Source organism: Elgaria multicarinata, chromosome 2 (assembly GCF_023053635.1).
Source record: "Elgaria multicarinata webbii isolate HBS135686 ecotype San Diego chromosome 2, rElgMul1.1.pri, whole genome shotgun sequence".
Taxonomy (NCBI): domain Eukaryota; kingdom Metazoa; phylum Chordata; class Lepidosauria; order Squamata; family Anguidae; genus Elgaria; species Elgaria multicarinata.
Genome location: NC_086172.1, coordinates 61,425,107 through 61,447,662, shown reverse-complemented (window position 1 = coordinate 61,447,662; position 22,556 = coordinate 61,425,107). Strand labels below are relative to the sequence as shown.

The 22,556-nt window shown below is 38.9% G+C and overlaps 1 protein-coding gene across 4 annotated transcripts in view; it reads left to right on the top strand.

The window, feature by feature from the left end:
- The window catches only part of R3HDM1 (R3H domain containing 1), an 87,267-nt gene that overhangs the window by 40,406 nt on the left and 24,305 nt on the right, over positions 1-22,556 (top strand). For all 4 annotated transcript variants that reach the window (XM_063116595.1, XM_063116596.1, XM_063116594.1 and 1 more), the window contains exons 6-17: positions 3,230-3,344; positions 5,367-5,445; positions 6,836-6,895; positions 6,981-7,121; positions 10,468-10,576; positions 10,661-10,756; positions 11,474-11,511; positions 11,597-11,647; positions 11,761-11,987; positions 18,194-18,448; positions 19,357-19,514; positions 20,443-20,544. In XM_063116595.1, coding sequence (XP_062972665.1) covers positions 3,230-3,344; positions 5,367-5,445; positions 6,836-6,895; positions 6,981-7,121; positions 10,468-10,576; positions 10,661-10,756; positions 11,474-11,511; positions 11,597-11,647; positions 11,761-11,987; positions 18,194-18,448; positions 19,357-19,514; positions 20,443-20,544 — 1,431 coding nt within the window. The remainder of the gene's footprint in view (positions 1-3,229; positions 3,345-5,366; positions 5,446-6,835; positions 6,896-6,980; positions 7,122-10,467; positions 10,577-10,660; positions 10,757-11,473; positions 11,512-11,596; positions 11,648-11,760; positions 11,988-18,193; positions 18,449-19,356; positions 19,515-20,442; positions 20,545-22,556) is intronic.

Genomic DNA, 22,556 nt, shown 5'->3' with positions numbered 1-22,556 from the left:
TGTGCCAAGACTAGATAAACAATAGTCTAACATGGAAGCTCCGGTTCTAAATCTTCTTACGCTTACCTGTTCACCACAATCACATACAAGTTCTGATCCAGATAACAATATCACTGTACAGTTGCAGGTATCTATAGAAATAACCCACTTCTGCATTCAGTCAAAGGAAAAGTTGATTTAGATACGGAAGGGAGAATTCAATATTGAATTTACCTTTGTGAGATTTGACAAGCATAAAAAGTGCATCTAATTGTAACTTGTCTAAGTCCTTTATATTTTAAAACATAAATGGATATTTCTCTTTCCTTTATATAACTTATTTTCATGGTGGATATAGTGCCTTTGCTAGATGCAGGACCAGGAGTTGGATATTTGAGAGCGGGAACAAGGAGGAGAGATTTGAATTTAAAGGAGGATTTGGCAAATTTGGCAGATTTGCTTATACAGTCAGAAGGGAGGGATTTATAATAGCTGTGCAAAGATACCATTGAAAAAGGTGCCAAATGACAAGAGGCTGGGGTCAGGGAAGAGGAACTAAGAGGAGGAGCTGGTGCTTGGTATTCTGATGGTAGGTGGCGGGAGTTAAAAGGAAAACTCTTTTTTCACTTCTACAAGATCTCGGACAGGAATGCAGTTTTTCTACTCTTGGCCAACATAAGACTACATTTAGTTCAGTGTCCAAGTCACAAACTAGTACAACATAATTTACATTCAAGCTAGTGTCAACTTGCATATAGCCCTTGGAGCTAGTTTTCATTCTTTGGAGGCAATAGATCTGAAAGCAGTAGTGTGCAGTCTCTGGCGTCTGGTGTCTGCCCTTTTGCCAATTTAAGAGTCCTAATATAATTTTCTCTTTCATAGTCAGGGGATGCCTTCTGCTGTTTCCGTACAACCTATGCTAAAATACTTAATAAACTCAGATTCCTCTCAGGGAAAACAGCTAATTTGCGGGGGTGGGGACCCATACTTGCAGCATTGCATTATAGCATAAAGTTTTTGAGCATCCTGCTTATATTTCTTTCGGAGATCCAGGTTCGGAGTCTTTTGGTTGGGTATATACAGGACAACTGCTTATCCCTTCTTGATATCTATGGTATAATGGAGGAAAGAGTTTGAACAGATCACACTCAAATCTAAGGAACCTATCTCTTGTGTATTTTTAAGTTTATACAGTAAGCCATAGCAGCTCCTGTAAATCAAGAGCAGCTATATAACATGGTGTTGTGATATCCTGTGAAATGTATGGATTCTCACCATGGGGTAAACATAAGCTGTGAGGAAGTCACGTTTCCATCAAAGCAGAGGCATTTGTTAGTCATCCTCTAAAACAGTTTGGACAGGTTGGTTTTCAAACATTGGAGTATGACTGTATCTTAACTGTTTGCTAAATTGCAGGATGTATTGTAGGTTGAGAGGAAGTTGAATGGATGTTCGATGAATCCTAAGTGCTGGGGTACATGACAGTTGAAAGGAGAAAAGGGATATGAAGTAAAATGTCTGGTCACAAAGCAGGACCCTCAAGAGCTGTCATCGCCTCTAATTACTTACGCCATCAAACTGCAGCTAAAATATTCTATGTTTCTGTGATTCAGTAAAACAGGGAGTGATGTGTCCAAGATGTATGACATTTTCTGGCTTTCTTGGGAAGAGGTCTCCCTCCTCCCCAAGATGCTTTGTGGTTAGTTTATATATTGTAATATTTGTGATACTGTTATGATGATACTTTGTATGTCACCTTCTGTTCTACCCTTTAAAGCAGAATAAAACTATTTAATGAAACAATTTATGCAGATGATAGCACAACTCCTTATTAATGGTGGTGTGTGTGTGTTTGTGATCCTTACAATTGTATTCTCTGGTAAGATGCTCAACTTGAATTCCTTGGCATTTCTCAGAGATCGTATTGAATGTCAAAGTGAGTGTCAATGAGAAGTGGAACAGATATTTTATTTATTCTGATGCTGTTTTGTTTTGGTCAATATAAATCAGGATTGTTCCATTAGCTGCAGTGATTAGGTATTGTAACATTCCTTTCTTAAGCCAGATCTGTCATGGCTAAGATCTGCATCGTTGATTCCACTGTGACAAAAGCCATCTTGGAAAGACTCTTAGATAAATGAAAAAAGACTGAAATGCTGTCTCTGAGGTATTCTCCACATACCTGTAGATGTTAATTCTGTCTAATTCCATCCGCCAAAGAAGGATTTGGATGTAGATTCTTGCTTGCACAAGTTTTTACTTTATTTTGTTTTTAAAATCCAATGGGGAAGTCTAAAAAAGGGGAGGAAAAGAAAGGTCTGGGCAAGGGAAAGGCTAGTTCCATAGAATATACCTTCATTATTTCCCCCCCAGGTCAGTTCATTTTGTGAATGTGGATCTTCACAGTCTACTCTGCTCTTCCACATAGGTCTTCGCCATTGCACTGTGCAAATTCATTTCCATTAGAACTTATCAGTTTTATCAAGACTCCTATCTACTTCAATTTTTAAGGCTGCTTCAGTTATCAGAGTCTCAGAGAATTGAAGGACATTCCTAGAAAGCTATTAAGCATGTGTTTAGAAATAATTTTTAAGTAGAAAGAATCTTCACTATCTTGAGAATTCAAAACTAAATTGCTTTCCCCCTTTTAAATAGAGACTTTTTGCAGTGCAATCCTGTATGTCTACTTAGAAATAAATCCTGTTGAGTTCAGTGGGGCTTACTCCCAGATAAGTAGGTGTAGGATTCTAATGTATGACAAGCCAGATTTCTTGGGAAATGAATCTACGCTTTTCAAAGTCTCCTTGGCTGCATGGAAGGAGAGGGAAGCAGGGAACATGCAAGCCTGACACTATCCTTGGTCTTCTTCAGCTCGTCAACCTAGTGCAAAACTGCACTCTAGCATTACATTCAAACTGGCCCTTCTAGTTAGTCTTGGCTTCAGGGTTGTTTTGTTGGAAATTAGTTTACCATCAGTCTCAAAAGACTTCAATGAAAATATTGAAAGGGATTATTCTTTTTGTTTAATTCACCTTCATATTATTTGTCGGCAGCATTTTGAGACTAGTGGTAAGTAATCCCATTTCCCATGTATATGAATTGGGTAATTACCACGATTCTGATTGATTACTTCTTGTTTGCAACTGACATGTTATGTTCTTTGGCACAGTTGTTGATTGCTTAAAATGACACCATTTTCATTATGGGTTGTATTTCTTTGGGGAAAATTGTTAATTTTACTTCTCAACAGGAGAAAGTTCAGATCCAGCTTATACAATCTTTTGAAAAGGAAGAGAAGCCCTTGAAAGATGAAACTGAAAAAGAAAAAACCACTGATAAATTACCCAGGAAAATGTTATCGAGAGGTTTGTTATTCATCATTCTGTTCTTAAGTTACATAAATCTAGTTCTGTATTGGGAAACCTTTGTTAATAATGTTTACTTTAATGCTTCTGCTGTCTAATATTTACAATTCAATTTTTCTGAAAGTTTGGAAATATTTCCCAGGAGTTACCTAAATGTTACCTGAGCTACGTGGCCCCTTACCTCTGTGGTTATCCTCATGTATAACGCTTCCTGCCCATGTGGTTATATACCACAATGGCTTTTCCACTGACACACTTCCTTAATAATACAGAATAGAGAGTCGATTAAGCTGGACAGTTCTGTTTATGGCTTTTAAAAGGACATAGAGGCAGGATCATGATGCCCAGAAGGGGAGATCCCATTAACTGTTAGGTTCTATTTTTCCTTCTGGCCTGGCTTCCTTACCCTTTCTACAGAAAGAGAGAACTAGAAATAGGTGAGTGCTTTTCCTGAACCTGAACTGAAAACATTTTTCTTCTCCCATTCAGAATTTGGAGGCTGAGGTAAAACATACAACACAAACCTATGCAAGCTTACTCAGAAGTAAATTCCACTGAATTCAGTGGGGCTTACTCCCAGGTAAGCATGCATAGGGTTGTAGCCCAAGGGACAGGAGTATCTCTGAGCTAAGTTCCCATGAGTGTGTGCGATGCACCCGCAATGGACAGCAACACACTTCATTGTTGCTGTGATCTGTGTTAATAAGATACCTTTGTCCTTACTGTAAATAGCATTTTGACAACTCTACCAAGATGTTCTCAAATTAGTTAGATTTGGCCAAGGCTAATTTATTTATTTATTTAAAGCATTTTTATAGCGCCGCCTCACCATTTCTGGCATCGAGGCGCTTTACAATAACATATAAAACAATTCCATTAAAACCCTCAACCCACATTAAGACAATTCCATTAAAACCCTCACCCTCAAACCATTTCCTTTATAAGACTGGGCTCAAAATCTGGGATTTCTATAGCATATGTACATATGTGAAAGTGAGGTATTTTCCTCCCCGCCAAAAAGTATTAGAGTTAGAGAAGTCAAAGTTCTGGAAATTTTGAAGCCAAGGGAGATGAGGGGGTGAATTTCCAAGGGGTTTTGAAAAAGCCAAATTATGGGGAAACATTGAAAAATAAATGCCATTTTTTTATTGCTCTACTCACATCTTGTGAAACTGAGCATGACTTGGAGCACCCCTAAATTTTTAACAGTAAAAGATACATTAAATCTATAATTTAATGAGAAATGGAAGGAATAACTATGCCTTAATTTGCTTTCTACTCTTCTATAAAAGTCTTCTCATTACATAGTTGTTAGAAATCATTTTGGAGGAATAAAGGCTGGGCAACAATATATAAATACCTTGTCTTAAATTCCAAAAGGAAAACAAATCATAATTGAAGGATGTTCAATTTTTTCCATTGTGTGTGCGTAAACAAAAACAAAAAACATTCCTTGGAGAAAAAATAGAAAAGTCTCCCCCACCCAATGTTTCCATTTTTTTCCCAGGCCCCTAGAACGAAAAAGGAAGAAAATAAATAACTGTAGCTGCATGTATGAGTTATTTCTTTATTTTATTTAGGCTTATAGTGTGAACTTTGTTTTTGAATTGCAAAACATTTGGTGAATACTAATTAACAAGTGAACACAGTGACTGGAATCCTAACTTTCCTTCCATGAACAGAATAGAGTTCATGTCCATGGAACAAGGCTTTCTCACCTGCCCCTTTCTTCTGTTCGCCCCAGAAAACCTACTCCTCTCTCATTGGAAGGTCCTTAGCTTGGGAATGGTGTGGGATACTGGGGATGGAGGGGGAGTTGGTGGAAATCACACACACTCCAATTTGTGTAGAGGAGCAGTTTAGTATTCAAATCAGTGTGAAAATCAATGTGCACGTTTGGTAACTAGTTATTAATATGTAAAACAGACAGCTCTTAAAACGTAAGGGTATCGTTCTATTGAAAAGAATGCATGAATGCTCTATGACCCTGGTTTATTTGTTTGTATGTTTATTTATTTTTAGATTCTAGCCAAGAATATACAGATTCAACTGGTATAGATCTACATGAATTTTTAGTAAATACGTTGAAAAACAATCCCAGGTAAAAAAAAAAAAAAAAGTGGTGGTGGATTTTTTTTTTAAAAAAAAATATCTTAACTTTTCATTTTCTTATTCATTTTAATTTGTTAAACTTACAAGTGCCTCAAATATCGCCCAAGAGCATCTTGTGTAAAACCGTTAAAGTTTTTAAATGGTGGTTTAGGATGATGTCTGAATGTGGCTAATGTCTGCATTTCCCTTGAGTGCATTTTTGGTTTAGAAAAAATGGTTTCTTGATGTAGTCAGAAGCTGCTCAGTATTCCTTTTCTTGCTTTTTATATATGGACCCAACTTTTCTTAGCCACAGAGGGATCTATCTCCATAAGACCTTGGAAGGAATTTTGTGTGTTTGCATGAGTACTAAGATGCAATTTATTATTTCACAGTACCCAAGCAACACATTTCCTTGAGTATTGTGAAATAATAAATTTATTCTCAGACAATAGGTTTTGTGGATTTCAAACACAATCTAGTATACTTCGACACAAGCAGCTTATTTTATTCACTTGCCGGCATTTAAGAATCTTTTTGGTTGAGCTGAACAGACCATGTGCTCTATTTTTCTCTCTCATCAAGGGAGCTCATTTGCCATAGTCTTCATGGCATGGCTGTGCTACCACTTCATAACTGTGTAGGGTTCATGGTCTACTATTAAATCATAATCTGGGCATGTATCTGAGAAAAAGATCCAACAATATTCATAGTTGGTAACAACTAAAAAAATTGACTATTTACACTGTAAGGCTATCTTAAATATACTGTAAACTAAGTAATTTGTTTGCTTTAACATTCATCCTCTTGCACACGTAGTGCAAAGCATTGGATTTGTCTGTTTTCTTAAATATGTTAATTACCTTTCCACAATAAGGCACCTAAGGAATATGCCTTAAAATGATAATATTGAGAGGAATGCAACAGCATTCTGCTTATTTTCGTATTCATTTTAATCACACTGGCATCCTCCTCTCCTCAAATGAGCTGAAGGTGGTTTCATGGATGCTTATGCTTCACAGCAACCTCTGGTGAAGTAGGTTAGGTTGTGTTTAACTGGTCCTAGGCCACCAAGTGAGTTTCGTGGCTGAGCAGTCATCAGAACCAATAGAAATACATCTTTATTGTTGCTGTCCAAACCTGTACAAGAGGAACCAGTTAGAGCAACTCCTATCAGCTAGCTAAATTTTCTGAAGGTGGGGGGAAGGTGGTGATACCTCCAAGTAACGACAGCTAAATTTCCTTCTCTTATTAATGTTGTAATATCTTTTCAAAGACTTGAGATTTGGGAAATCCTTTTAGAATGAATAATATGCTTGCTTAATATGTTGACTATTTTGGATGTATTTCCTACATGACTACCTCTTTCTCCCCTACCCTTGTATATTTTTGGCTTCCAGGGACAGAATGATGCTGCTGAAATTAGAACAGGAAATCTTAGATTTCATTGGTAATAACGAGTAAGTGCTTCGGGGTTTGAAGAAATGCATTTATATGTACTGTAGGAGCTTTTACGTAAAACTAAAGCTTGCTGCTTCTTTTCAGAATCCCACGAAAGAAATTCCCACCCATGACCTCTTACCATAGAATGTTATTGCACAGAGTGGCTGCTTACTTTGGACTGGAGCACAATGTGGACCAGAGTGGGAAGTCAGTTATAGTAAATAAAACCAGCAATACAAGAATGTAAGTTAGGCTTCTCTTTTTGATTCATTAATCAAGTAGTCCAGTTGTCTGGATGATGGGAAGTTTTAGCCTACAGATCAAGGTAGAATCTAGAGGGTATCTATTTGTTTTCTTCTTTTCTTTCCTTCATTGGTTAGAAGTGATTCCTAAAATTCTGATTCTTCTATCTCACCATCTTCAAAGATACCACTAATTCTGTGGGAATCTTAAGCAACTAAGGGTCCCTTTCTGCTTCTGGAAGAAAACACACACCAATATCCTGCCATTATTTCTCTATCTAGAAATCTCTCCTTGCTGCTCCTTCATCTTGTGAAAATAATCATTATTTCTGAATAATGTAGGGTCCAGGAAATAGAAGGCATTGGGCTAGTTCACATGATAAAACAAATCATGGTGGCTTAAAGAAGCCACCATGGCTTGTTTAAATTGATGGCACATGCCAGTTGCCATTAGCCGACTCAGCCCGGGTGTGGCTTGTTGTGTTGTCCGAACCCAGGCGGCATGGTTTGTTTGAGGGGGAAACAACCCTCATATAACCCAACAAAAGGCCATGGGTAATTTGAGGGTTGTTCCTCCCTCAAGCAAGCCATACTGCTTGGGTTCAGATGACATAATAAGCTGCGCTGAGGCTGGTGATTAGGCTAATGGCACCCGGCACATGCCACCGGGCTTACATCACTGTTTTGATTATGCAAAATGGATCATTTTCTTCTAAAAAGTACTAGCACCAGAGGAGTTGCAAGAGGCAAGATGATTAAAATGAATAACTTGGTTAGAACTATTTTTTTTCTTGATAACTTCTTATTTTTCTTTTGTGTGTCCCCCCCCCCCAATAACTATTCAAAACAGCATTTAAATTGCTTAAATGCTTAATGATATTGGGAATGGAGTGTGGCAGCCAAAGTGAAAAGTATCATCGTGCACCATTTTTGCATAACCAGGGAAGTTCAACAAGAATACTGGACAAACTGTTTTGTATCTTCAGAATTCATATCAAATATATTGATTTCATCTGAAAATGTAGCCTGCCTCTGTGTTTTCCTCTAGCAACATATGAAGCCATTGCATTTAACACAGAGATGATTCTTGCATCATTGCTCCTTTGTAGGAGGCCCCTAGAAACATTTCCACTGTATGGGGTCTGGATACAGGTGTACTTAACCTAGACCTGCCATATAAAAGTCTGATCATTCAGACAGTCATAGGTTAAGAGCCGTAAATATTCATGTAATTAAAGGAGCCGTGGGTGCAGCTGAATGTTTATTCAAGGGGTTCTTTATAGCATCTTCAATTCCAGAAGAGGCAAGCCACTGTCTAGGTTAAAAATATATATAGCTTACCTCTTTGGGAAGGGAGTGGTTGGAGAAAAATCTCCGAAGAAAGCTCTAGCTGCACATAGAGTGTCATCTACAATATCTATTTAATCATAGTACAGTGATGATCACTTAGTTGTCTCCAATGTTATATACCATACATTTGGCCTATGTTTTTAGTTGTATTTGCAAACGTGTCTTGCAGAAAAGCAGAATCTGGTAGTTACTAAGTGCTAGGAATAGTTTCATTTCACTTGTGTCATTCTTATTTTTGTGCTTCAAAATTATGTAATCTACGTATTTCCATTTTCTGTAAAATGGAAGAGCTACTTCATCAAAATCTTTATTGAAAGACAAGCTGTATTTAAGATTAAGATGTGCTTATAAGATGCAATAGAAAATATTTATTTGCTTGCTAAACCCTTTCCCTGAGGTTGTCTGTCCTATTCTTAAATAGATAACTTTGATATCTGATTGATGAAGATTTTTTGGAGTTGGAGAATGTGCTACATTAACGGATGAGTCCTTCAGTATGAAAAGGATTTTTGATGTTATTAAGAATCTAGACTGGTATCTGGAAGCCCCAATAATAATTAGCAGGCATTTCATATAACCAATAGACTATGTCAATTCTTATTAAAGGTTTTCAGTGTTCTTATTTTATATCTCAAGAGATTTAAAATAAGAATTTAGAAAGAAAACCTTGGAGATCTGCTCCATATTGAATAAAACCCAACTTACCTTTTCCTCATAGGCAGATTCCCCGCTCCAGTGCCGATCAGTGCTGTTAATGACATCATCAACCCAGTGCACACTGGGACGACTCAGTGGAGTGGTGATTGCAGGGCAGTAAATTCAGGGACCTTTAAGAGAAAAGAGGTAAGACAGTCTAAAGGTTCTCTGAAGTGCCTGCTAATTATATTTGGGCATCCAGTAACTCTTAGGTAGAATTTGGGAGGTTTTTATAATAATAATAATAATAATAATAATAATAATAATAATAATAATAATGCAGTGCAGGAATTTAGAAATAACCTGATCCTGCTTTTACGCAAGTCTCTTGAATAACAAATAGGGGAAGACAAGCATAGAATGTTTGTGCGTTCATGCAACACAATGCGTAGTTAGCTTTCAACTCCTTAGAAAGGGTTCGTGTTATTAGTCCTGTTTGGCTCCAAAAGTTGGTTGGGGCAAGGATCTCATGATTCCATCAACAAATAAGTTTCCCCCCTCTCTGAAATGCAGGGTTTTTTTTCTTGTACTATTCTTTGTTTTAAAAATGTACGCACTTATGATATTTTCCTACTTCCATGTCTTTCAGTAGTAACTTTTAGTAAAGTAGTGCTTTGTGTTAGCAAGGGGTCAAACATTTGGGTACTCAAGTTACTCATGGAAACCCAAGCTACTCATGGAAGTTCAGAATGGGATGTCGCTGTGTTCTGGCTCTGTTACTACAATCAGCAAGTGAGGCAAATGCAAGGGGCCCCCAAGTAACAAATATCTGTTTGTGATGGGCTCAGTTTTCTCATTATTCACAAATTAATGCTTCTTTTGGCTCTTAGAATTACTCAGTATCTGTATTCCCCAAGATTATTTAATTCAGATTCATATAGGAATGAAAGGACACACCAGATCCCAAAGACGACTGCAGACCCTCTTCAGAATTTGCAAATATGGGTCAAGGAAAAGGAATTCCTACAAGGTGTTCTGATATATTTTATATGATAGAAGCAATGGTCTAGTACAATAGCCTTCTACTGGTCCAGACCCAAGACCCCCCGACCCGCAACATAGGATCCACTTTCACAATTGCACTACATGGTGGCAACACCTACCCATCTGTACTGATCTTATGATCCACTTTTGGGTCATAACCCACCAGTTAACCACTGGCCTAGTATCCAAGTTCAAAGTTGTCTCTTGTCATTCTTAGTTGGGAGGGGGGCATTGTTCCTCAAATCTAAAGGTCCACCTTAAGGTCCAAAAATAAACAATGCTAAATATGATTTATTTAATATCAATCTTTTTTAAAGACCTGACCAGAAGTTTTGTGAACATATAAGAGATGATAAAGGTGAAGATTTTCAAAAGCGGTACATCCTTAAAAGAGAGAACTCTAGTCTAGACAAAGATGACAACCAGGTAAGTGTTGAACTTGCATAGTTGTCTTGATTACACAGTTGTACATACAGTGGACAATGGCAATTAACAGTTTATTTAATTTAGATGCGAATACGATTAAAAGATGACAGAAGAAGCAAATCTATAGAAGAGCGAGAAGAAGAGTACCAGAGAGCTCGAGAACGAATATTTGCACAAGATGTAGGTATTTAAATTACAAGAAATTTTCATAGCATCTTTGATTATATATGACAACTGTGAAACTAGAATGTATACTTACTTGCTTCATAATACTTGAAACAGTTACTTCTGCTATTTAATTTATCTCTATTTCAATATACTGGGTAAATTAATAACAATGCTGTTACAGCACTATTATTAACAGTAACACTCAACAGTGTACTGAGAGAGTGTTAAGGAGATAGTGGATGAATTCCCAAGTTACTTGGAAATCTGGGTTGGAAAGAACAAACAATAGTACACAGACTTGTCTGTATAATTTGTTGCTTGCTTTGGGAGATAGCTCTCCTAGGATCAGGTTAAAATCTGAAAAAACAGAATGTGGTGAAGCCTGCTTTTCTACTTAATCTACCTGTCTACCCATGAATATAAAAGCTCCTTGTAAATGGTGAAAGGAAAAGATCATACAATGTGCAAACCATGCTTTGTAGCAGATACATTTCATTTCCTTCCTCCCTACTTGTTATATTAGTTAAATATGTACCAAACGTTTCACACTGTTTGACACAGGGATTGCTTTAATTTAATTGTGGGATAGTGTTTCCTGTTTGTTACAGCTGGCCAGAGGATATTTAAGGGGGGGGTGTTTCTGCATTTTCTTCATATCTGACACATTTAGATTAATAATACAAATGGTTAATATTTTAAAAAAATTATTTTACACTGTTTCTTCCCCAGTCGCTGTGTTCCCAAGAGAATTACATTATTGACAAAAGGTAAGAGGGAATGATATTTAAACAAGTTCTTATTTGCTTTTTATAATAAAGTATTAAGCTACTATTTTATTGACCATGCCTACAGAATCCAAGAGGAAGAAGCCAATAGTACCCAGCAAAGGCGGCAGATATTTAGGTATTGAATGAATTGGTTTTTAAATCCCAAAAGCATTCTGCATATATTTCAGTTTTCCTTGGATTTTTGCAAACAACCCCTGTATCTTAAAAGCGTAAGTGTGTGAATTTCAGGGTCAATAAGGATGCTTCAGGGAGGTCAACCAACAGCCTTCAAAGCAGTACAGACAACGAGCTAAAGTATTCCGAACCCCGTCCATGGAGCAGCACTGACTCTGACAGCTCCCTTCGCAATTTGAAGCCAGCTGTGACCAAAGCCAGCAGTTTCAGCGGGATCTCTGTTCTGACAAGAGGTGATAGCACTGGGAGCAGTAAAAGCACTGGCAGGCTGTCTAAGACAGGTATGACTGAAAAGCAAATTGCTAATGTATACATGTCAAATACATAAGCAGAAAATAGAGCTCTTCTTGCAAATCCCCCAATTTCAGTCCCCTCACCCTGATATAAAATAGTTCACTAAAAGGTAAGACTTTAGTGCAGGGATAGAGTGTGTGTGTGTGTCCCTCCCTGTGTGTTGGTGGACTGCAACTCTGATCCTCCCCCATCATTGGCTATGGTGACTAAGGATGATGGGAATTGCAGTCCACCGACTTCTGGAGGGCCACGTGTTCACTACCCTTGCTTTAGTGGATAAACTTGCATTTTCTAGAAAAACCAGCAAGGCCTACTGTTTAATGCAGCTGGCCTAAAGGGCAATGGTTAGCCCAGTTTGTCACTGTTAAATGTTCTAATTGTTCGCAAACAAAACTTTGGTTTCTGGATTAGACCATGACTTTGTGACCGAGGGTCTTGCACATGTGGAGAACAGCCTGATTACACAAGGCATCTAGACCAGCATTAACCCAGCTGCTCCTAATGGGATATCTCTGAACAGAATCAGCCCAGTATCAGAAGATGAGATAGAACTACTGATTACAGACAAAGGAATGCCTGACAATACAGTATATATGGTGCCTGCCTCGTGTTTACCAGTCAAGGAATTGAAAATTCTACTACATTATTTGCTATTGTAACATCAGAGCAGCTATCCTTGGCATAGTTAGATTGAAGTGTTTTATTAAATATTATTGAGGGTTCCTAGACGTACTGATTCGGTTCGCATGTGATGGCGGCAAATTGTGGGGTAATTAATTAACCCGTAATTTCCCAGTTAAAGTGCCTTGGTCTCTTTAAATATGGAGATTGCTCAATGACATCTGAATCTGGATACTTTGAGTTACTTGTGGGTTAAACAACCCTAAGTTAACCTGCAATTAGTTGTTAGATTAAATTTGTGTTGCTTAGCCCATGATTAAGCCATAATGTTCAGGGTTGGATGTCATGCCTATGCGGCAGAGTCTTGCTATTTACTGTTTTACTCTGTACAGCACCATGTACATTGATGGTGCTATATAAATAAATAATAATAATAATAATGGAGCAACCGCCAGTTGGGGCTTGCTTATTCAAAATGGTGGGGGCATGTGCTGTGGCAAATCGTGGATTAATTAAATTGTCAATTAACCCATGACTTGCTGTTATGTGCAAACAGGCTGAATAATTTTTGGGATGACTACAAAAGCCAGTTCCTTAAGATTAGTTGACGTTTCCTTGGTCTGTAGGTCAACTACATGCTATTTTCAGTTGATAACTGGACTCGCTGTGCAAGGAGGTGGAATGTGTATTGATTTTTATGTATACAGAGTGCTATACAACTTCATATCTTGTGCATCTTCAAACAGATAATAAGCAGATTGAGACAATTATGGCCTTAGTGTTTTGGTTCAGTGTGTTTCATAGTTGAGTAGGGATTTGAGGCCGGGGTTACCCATGAACAAATCCACCACTATCATCTGCCCATTAGCCACCATTTGCAGCCACATCTTCTTTCCTATTAATAGTAGTATCCTTGGTTGTTTGGGCAAATATTTTTGAGAAAAATGCAAGAAAGATATATGTATTTGTTCGATGTCCTAATGACACATGTGCCATGTTTCTTTAAGAAAATATACCATGCTGATTGGCAGCAATCTACCAAACCTTTTCCCTCACCCTCTGTGGTCATATCCCCTGCAAAGCACCATCCAACACATCTTTCCAGGAGTTAAACAGTTTAGTAAATATGTGGGTTCACAGCTCAGAACTTAGGGCACATGCTTTTCATGTATAAAGTCCCAGATTCAATTTTTGACATCTCAGTTAAAAGTTTGCAGGGTTGGCCTAAATTTCAGGAAATCTGCTGCCAGTCAGAGTAGACAGTACTTGGCTACATGAACCATGTTCTGACTCCGCAAAAGCAACTTCTTATTTCTTATGGTTATCTCCCCTTGAAGGCAATTACCTTCTGGTGCTTTGTCACATTTTTGCTTTACTAAGTATAATTTACTTTATTTGGCATGCTTTTATGAGTTTAATTTATTGGACAAAACATGAGATATCTGAGGCTCAATCCTTTTAATGTTAACCAATGTTGAAATAACACTTTGTATGGATGCAGAAGAGATACTTGGGATAGTGACCCACCCTTCCTAGTTTGTGAAATTTATTTGGGGGCTATGTTCTTCAATGGGCTAGGGAGTGATTGATTTTTTGTCTTGGGAGTATAAATGATTTTAAATATACAATTAGATCTTTCTCCAAACAAAATGTGCCAATCTTTAAAGTCAATTTCCTTAATTTTAATTAGCCTTCTGGTTTTAACAAAATCTGTTGATCCCTAGCACTTCTAGCATTCCCAAACTCTTGGCTTCTTTAACACATGGAACCCAAGAACATGCCAATGAAACACTGTTTGTGGCTTTACCTGTCAAGGGAAACCATAATTTGCTTCTAGTGTGTCAGGGTCCCGGGCGTGGGCAGCAAGGCCTCAGCGCAGGAATGCCAGGGCCGGGATATACAGCGGTGGAACTGATAACATAGCCCAGTCAGGGCCAGAAGGCAAGGTCCAGAAGCAGGCAGAGTTCAGAGTCCAAGCAGGACAAAAGGCATGGTCATGCACAGTCCAGGATCACAGACACAGGAGACCATGTTGCTGTGGCAAAGGCTAGAGTGGAAATGCCGTTCTTATATAGCCCTTTCCTGGCTGCTCCCAGCTGGTCTGCATCAGCTTTTCTAGGAGTGCTGCTGATATGGGCCTGGGTCCTGCAACTACTCTGCAGCCAGCAAGGTGCACTGCAGCCACCAGGTGGTGCTGCAGGGCAGATCCTGACATAGTGTCAGTATGGGGTGGGGTGGCATTAGGTATTCCCAGGGTTACTTTCAAATGGTCTTCTTCAAGATTTACTTACCCTCTTCTTGGGGCCTTTCCTTAAGAATTGCACAGGGTTCCATCTCATATCTACTCCAAAGTTTAGTAACTAGATGAGACTATTAATTTGTATTACACCTAGCTTTTGTGATGTTAGGGTTTTACTCTTAATAATTGGTTAGAGGCTAGATATGAGTGAACTGATTGACATGGAATTGTATATGGCTTGATGTAACGATGACCAGCAGTTCATGTGTCGAGGGAGGAATAGAAATGTATGCAATTGTTGTTCAGTCTCCTGTGGCCTCTTGTGACGTTTGAAGCGCCTTGGGCACATTTCTTTACCTAGATTCTTGATCCTTGAACTATAATGTTATAGGGCACAGCAATGTACAATAGCTCTTCCCGTCATCACCATCTCATGAAAAGACTGCCAGTATTTCGTTCTTAGATTTGACAACAATCCTGCTTTCATAGTATTGAAGCGACAGCACTGTCTCCAACCTCAGATTTTGGAATACGAACTATCCTATGGCCCTTCAAATGTTATCTAGGGACCATAGGATAGTTTCCTAATTAATCTAATACATGATGATCAAACTAAATCTTGGATTAATAGGAGATACCTAGGGACCAGAAAGAAGTATTTAGGGATATACCATTTCAATATAAATATTTAAAATCAAAGTCAAAAATAGATGAAACCTTAAACAGTATGATGTGTACTTTGCAAAGATGGAATAGACATTTGATGGCTTCTCTATCCCCTATGATTACTTTTTTATGCTATCCACTTTTTTATTGTGAAGACAAATTTAAACAAAAAGGTTTAAATAGATTCACTGACCTATATAACAGGTTGCAGCTAAGAGCTGGCATACAGGTAAGAAAACAATTATCAGAAGAAATACAGTGTTTTCAGATGTACCAAATTCTTCATCTCACATCTAAAGGAACTTTCAAAAGGTTGGAAGTTTAGCAGCTTGGACAAAATCTGAAGCAAAGGGCTTAGCTACATAAATTTACGAGTTTTTAAATTTAGTAGTTGTTATTGGTAAGGCAGAGGATGCAAAATTGACATGAGGAAAAGACCTGAAAAGACCTGAATTGTACTATCAGATTAGAGCAGTGGGTAGCACTATGTTCTAAGCCCCCATGAAGTCTGTGTAAAACCAAGTGAAAGAAAATACATTCAAGATGAGGCACGGATGGTATGTTACGCCAGCCAAACAGAGCTATTTTAATTGCAATGTGAACCTTAGTTATTGGTGGTGTGGGGCCACCAGAGGCACCTACCCGCATGTGGAAAGAGTCCAGATTTTTGCCTTCACCAGTGAAGTTACACAAGAGGATATAACATTATCTGCAAAACTGGGACTACTATCTCTAGGATTACTACTAGCTTCTGACTACAGCAGCCATGTTGGTCATAGCTGCTCACTGTGAATCAGCAAATGAACTTCCTCTTACCATTTGGAAACAGAAAACATGGGACTCACTAAACATCTTCAGCTACAAAGAGGCCAAGTAGAATTTGATGGGGTCTTTATTTTAACAGAATATGGTATCCATTTATTGAATACTAAGAAGAGTACACAACAACTTCCTAAGACACATGGAACTCTATGGCATGATCTATTAGACTGATGAATGCTAATTTTATGAAATCACCTTATTTGTTCCAAATAGAGATCCTGAGTGATCTGAAAGACTGTAAAGAAGTTGATTCACATGTGGCGTACTTAAAATTAGTTACTGTTTATTGTTACTTTGAAAAATTCAATTAAAACAAACAAAAATAATTACTTCCTGGAGCTGAGAATTAAGGGGAAATGGCTGTATTTTTCATGTCAGATGCTCCTTGTGGAATTAGGGGGGAATATAGTGTCTACGTGGTGGTGTGCTTTGGGAATTGTGACTGAAGAGGGTCTTTTGGGTAGACAAGGGGGGGGATTCTGTTCCAGGATGTGATGGGAAACTATGGGTTAATCTAAGTACAACCAGGATATAAAACCAGGATCTGATCTTGCTTTGGAGTCAGACATTACATCTGTTTCTCATTCACAGGCAGTGGGAAGTTTTGGTTTAGCAAACTCTGGAAATGGCAGGGAGTGATGGGGCTTCTAGTTCAACACATCTGAAGGACACCAGGCCAAGGAAGGCAATAATAAACCATGGTTTATTAGACTGAAATGGTGGTTAAGTTTAAACTAGCCAGAACTGTTGCTATGCAGATTTCATAGAGCAGTTTTAAATAGCAACGTAACAATTGCACCTGGACTTTAGCCTTAGTTATGCTGATACCAATCAAAATACAACTTCACATAATCTTGAATATTCTACTATTTGTAAACAAATAGTCAAATTGTTTTATAGCAAGTGGCTATAAAGTGCTATTTGATCAGAGTGCTATTAAAGCTAACACAAGTTCTTTCCACAGCTTAATCAATGCTACAACATGTTGCAAGATGCACTTATAGTTTACTGAGTCAGCTACAACTGAAAAGCAAAATTAGTGCCTGCTATTTGATCTGCAGTATGAAGAAGAAAAATGCAATCCAAGTGAGAACTTTTTCTCAGAAAAGAACAATTGCTTAAAAATAACCCAAATATTCGTTCAACTGGGCAATTTAAAATTAAAGATAAAACTTCATCGTAGATACGTATTATATAGAACTTGTTGAGTTATGTGCCCATTTGTTTTTAAAAATGAATTATTCAGGCCATAGTGAGCCTGCTTTAAGTTCCGTTCTGCGAACGAGTTAAGCATATTTTTTAATATTCCCATTTAAATCAATGTGGCTTAACTTTGGCTTGATCATGCCCATTATGATTAGCTTTGTGTTGACAAAACTATTGTGTGAGGACTCTGTAGAATAAGCTCCTCATAGGCTATGAATTTCAGGGTCTTTGGGACTTCTTTTGGATGGGGAGGTTCTTCCTTGAAGACTGCTTCTTCACACTTTGGTTGCCTCAGATTTCTCAGCCTGCTTTCCATTGTCTAGGAATTCTTGTGATTTATGAAAAGATAGGCTGTTCTTTGTTGCCATTCTGCTTCGTCCTCATATTTGCATCACATGAGGGCAAAGGTCTGCGCAAGGTTCAAGGCAGATTAAGATAAACTCATTCTTAAAGTATGGCACTTACAGTAGATACAGTTCTCAGCGGGAGAAGCTGCATTTGGGGGTGGGAGAGGGAAACTGCTGTAGTTCAGGCTGTGCATTAAAAGGATAAGGCTTTAATAACAGCTTGCATATTTTAAATGTGCATGATATTATTCTGTCTCTAGGTAAAACCCGTTTCTCGTTACTCCTTTCCTAGGTTCAGAGTCTTCTAGTAGTGTAGGGTCATCCACAGGTTCTCTTTCTCACACCCAGCAGCCTCTTCCAGTCACAGCTCCCAACCAGCCTTCTCATGGCACATCTGCCGTCTATCCAACTGTCAGCACTAGTAGTTCTCTTTCCTTTGACGGTGGCATAAGTGGGCAAGTGGCGCCTTCTAGCAGTAGCTTCTTTTTGCTTCCCTTGGAAGCGGCAGGCATACCACCTGGAAGTATTCTGATCAACCCTCAAACAGGTTGGTATCCAGTTGTGGATGTCTGTCTGTCTGTCTGTCTCTCTCTCTCTCTCTCTTTTTGTATTAATAACTTTGCAATAATGTGTTAAATGTATTGAAATCACAATGGTCTTTCACCTCCTTCTTCTAAATTTTTTAGCAACATTTATTTTAACACCTCCTCAGAGGACTTTATACGATTGTACTGATATCTGATGTTGTAAAAATGATTTAGAATACTGAAGATGTGTGTTTAAATAACGTTTCCCTGTCTTATGGAGAATCCTTGTTCATATAGTGTATTTTAGCAACACATTAGTACCGTTGGCAAGTATAGTGGATACAATTGGCTTACCATTCAAGACTAGGATCCAGATTAAATCATACTTGGAGTAGATCCATTGGAATCAGTGGGATTTAAATGAGTCGTGATTAACTTAAACTCTGTTGATTTCAGTTGGTTTACTCTAATTATGACTAGATCTAGATCCACCCCCCCAAATGATTTGTTGTTGCTGCTGTTTTTGTTACAGTGCCCAGATCGGTCCATGGATAGAAGATAAATATTCTGATTCTTTATTGGACCATCTTCTGTTCAGAGTGGTCAAAAGGCATAAGATATAGTTCAACTGCTACAGTTAGGCAAAGTCTGGCCCTGAGCATTGCCTGAATGGGAGACCCTCTGGGAAGCCTTCACTCTTATTTGATATTCCCACAATTGTGCAAAAAACACCAAACACTTCAAATAACGAGTTAAACTCTTATACCTATTTTAATATCAGCCATTAAATGTGTTGATTCTCTTGAACTGTAATCTGTAATACAATATTGGCTTTTGAAAGTAGACAGTGATCTAAAGCAAATGTTGCATTCTGCTAGGAATTTGCATTTTGCTACATAATTTGTATTTTTCACCTGTGGCCCTCTAGGTCAGCCATTCATTAATCCAGATGGCACTCCAGTTGTGTATAATCCTCCTATGCCTCAGCAACCTGTTAGAAACCAAGTGCCTGGACCTCCTCAGCAGCCTCCTCCTCCTCCCATACCACCTCAGCAACAGCCAGCAACCAATCACATCCTAACACAGGTACATGTATCAAATATGCAATGCTTCTCTGAGCATTCTCATCATCGGGTGAGAAGAAAATTGCAGACTATTGTGGAAATATGATGTTTGCCTATTCTTTACGGCCTGGTTCACATGTAATGACAACCCAGAGTATAGGTTGAGTATGGGTTGTTGTTACATGCAAAGCCTGCACTATGGTTTAAGTGTGGGCTGTTAACCACAAACAACTCAGAAAGACAACCCATGGTTTGTTGTTGGGTTGAGCACTCTGGGCTATTCGTGGTTAACCCATAATTAAACCATAGTGCAGAGTTCACATATAACGACAACCCACAATTCAACGACAACCCATACTCAACCTGTACTCTGGGTTGTCATTATGTTGAACCAGGTCTATGAATTGTGGGACAAATTTTTATCAAGGAAGCCATGTTTTTGTAAAGCAATGAGACAACCTGTCATAATTGTGTTTGCGCGCCCTGTGCATGTGTGTGTTTTCTTATATAACATAGTAAATAGGTTGTTTAAAACCTTGTTGTCTGGAGTGTCATTTACACCATGCCTAAGGCCTAACCCCACATTACTGAGACGGGAAGGTAAAAGATAGAAACTTGACATCTGATGGAAGAAGGGCTCTTAAAGAGGCAAAATATCTTTAAAGAGCTGATCAAGGGGTCCAGGTTAAGGTGTAACCTTGACACCTTGTTTATGGTGTGTGATGTTAAAGTTATGAAGCAAATCATGCCTCTTGATAGATGGAGGGATGGAGGTGACCTGAGCCTTGTCTTTTAAGCTTAAATTTAGTTGCACATATTGAGGATGTTCTCTCTCTCTCTCTCTCTCTTCTTTTTTTAAAGAAAGGATTATTTTACGCAAAAGAAATATTCCCACTTTCTTTTCTTCTTACTCTGTTGTTAACGTGTGTGTTCAACTGTTACTTCTTCAGCCTATCCGACCTCTTCAGCCTTCTTCACAGCCTGTTCAATTCTCCACAGTCACTTATCCACCCCCGCTCCTGCCAGTCTCATCTACCCAGCAATATACTGTGGTATATTATCTTCTACTCATCTTTTCTATGCATGACAGAATCTTTGCTAGATTAGTTGTACGTGTGCGGTATGCATGTTTAATATAAATATTGACTGGCTACAGTATCCACAGGTAGTTCAACATTGGCATGTGCACAAAAGAGTGTCAAAGGGGAAAAGTAATTATGTCTTAAGTTCATGGAAAGTATACCTGAAAGTTAAAATAAGCTGTCTATTCCAAAAGAATTGCCTCTTTGGTTAAAATATTTTTTTGCTAGTCAGTATTCATTATACCCCTTGAAAATGTGTGTGTGTGTGTGTGTGTGTGTGTGTGTGTGTGTGTGTGTGTGTATTTCTTGCCCTTCCTCCTTTTCCCTTTCTGTTTCTTTGTCTTACCTCCCCTCCACGCGGTGTTCTACTTTATCTCATCCCCCACGTCGGTAAAAAGCTGTCTGCTGTGCTTTAATGTTTGATGGCTGCCACAGTTTGTCAGGGTTTTGTGCTTGTTTCTTGAGCTTTGCAGCTTAGCTGCATTCCTCAGACTTATAGACATCAAACCCCCAACTTAAAGGTAAGGTTCTCCATGCATCAGCGTCCTTGATTACAGTTTCTTAAATTGGGTCGGAACAAAATGCCTTAATACTAAGTCAGGTGGGCAAGTATAGCTTTTTAACAGATGGCTTTTAGGATAGATTAGACAAATTCATAGAGGATGGGAGTATCAATGGCTATCAATCATGATCTCCATATGGCAGGTATAGGAAACCTCCCATACAGCCTCCCCATCCGATCTGCCAGCCTCTTCCCCAGACACGGCCCTGATCAGATCAGCTAATAGCTTTCCAGTGACGTGTGTGGTGAGGAAGGCGGTCCTTTTGTCACTGCAGAACAGAAAAGCAACAAATGTCTCGTGGAGCAGTACTGCTCCAGTGTCTTTCTGGGCTGAGCAATGCTTTTTTGCCTCACAGTACAAAAAGGCAGCAATGGCAAACAGCTCATTGAAAGAGAGAGCGATCCCTTCCTCTATAGGCAGTTCACTGCTTTTCCTTGCTGTGTGGGACAAAGGAAGCCCTCTTGTAACCTCACAGCATAGGAAGGCTATTATCTTCAACCTCTGCTGATTGGAGATGGCAGCTTTTCAGTGCGGCATGTGGTGAGAGTACTGAAAGCATGCACAGTATTGAAAAGTTGTTATCTCCGACCAGTAGAGCTAATTGGAGATAACAGCCTTTTCATGTTGCACAGTGACAAAAGGGCTCCCTGTATCACCACGTAGCACAGAAAGGCAGCGGTCCCCATGGAGGAAGGGAGAACACTCTCCCTCCTTAAGCAGTTCATTGCCTTTGTTGCGCAAAGGTTTAAAGACAGAAGACATGATAATAATAAATGGGTCTATGAGGTATGCACAATTCTTTCAATACTTCATGATACCCAATGCCTCTTTGCAGAGTAGTTTTCCTTTTTCCAATATAAGATCTCACTGAGATATTCCCCCCGACCCCCCAGAAAAAGAAAGATGTCTTTACTAACAGGTAACATGGGGCAGTCACGATACCAAAACCAGGTCTGCTGGTCTGTGACTGTAATAAATTTGATTGATTGATTAATTGATTGCCTTTGTTGTGCAGTGCTTTGTCAGCCCACAGCATGGAAAGGCAGTAGTTATAAACTACCCATAGGGCAGTGTGTGTGTGTGAGAGAGAGAGAGGGGGTGGAGTGAGGGTGACTAGAGTATGTGTATGTATCTGCCTGCCTGGGCAAGCCAGTAATGGAGGTGGCCCTGCCCACTGCTGGCATGTGGTCCCCAGCATCCTTGCCTAGAGCCAATTTGTCCCTTGTCCCTGCTGTAGGCTTTCTCCAAGCTCAGAGGCAATATGGTTATGAACAACAAGAAGTCTGAACTGTAGGGCACAGTTACAGAGGTAAGAAGATAAGAAAAGCTGTGGAAAAGCAGTGGGAGAGGGCTGTTGCCCTTAACGTCCTGCTTGTGACCTTCCCAAAGCTATCTGGTTGCCCTCTGTAGGAAACAGGA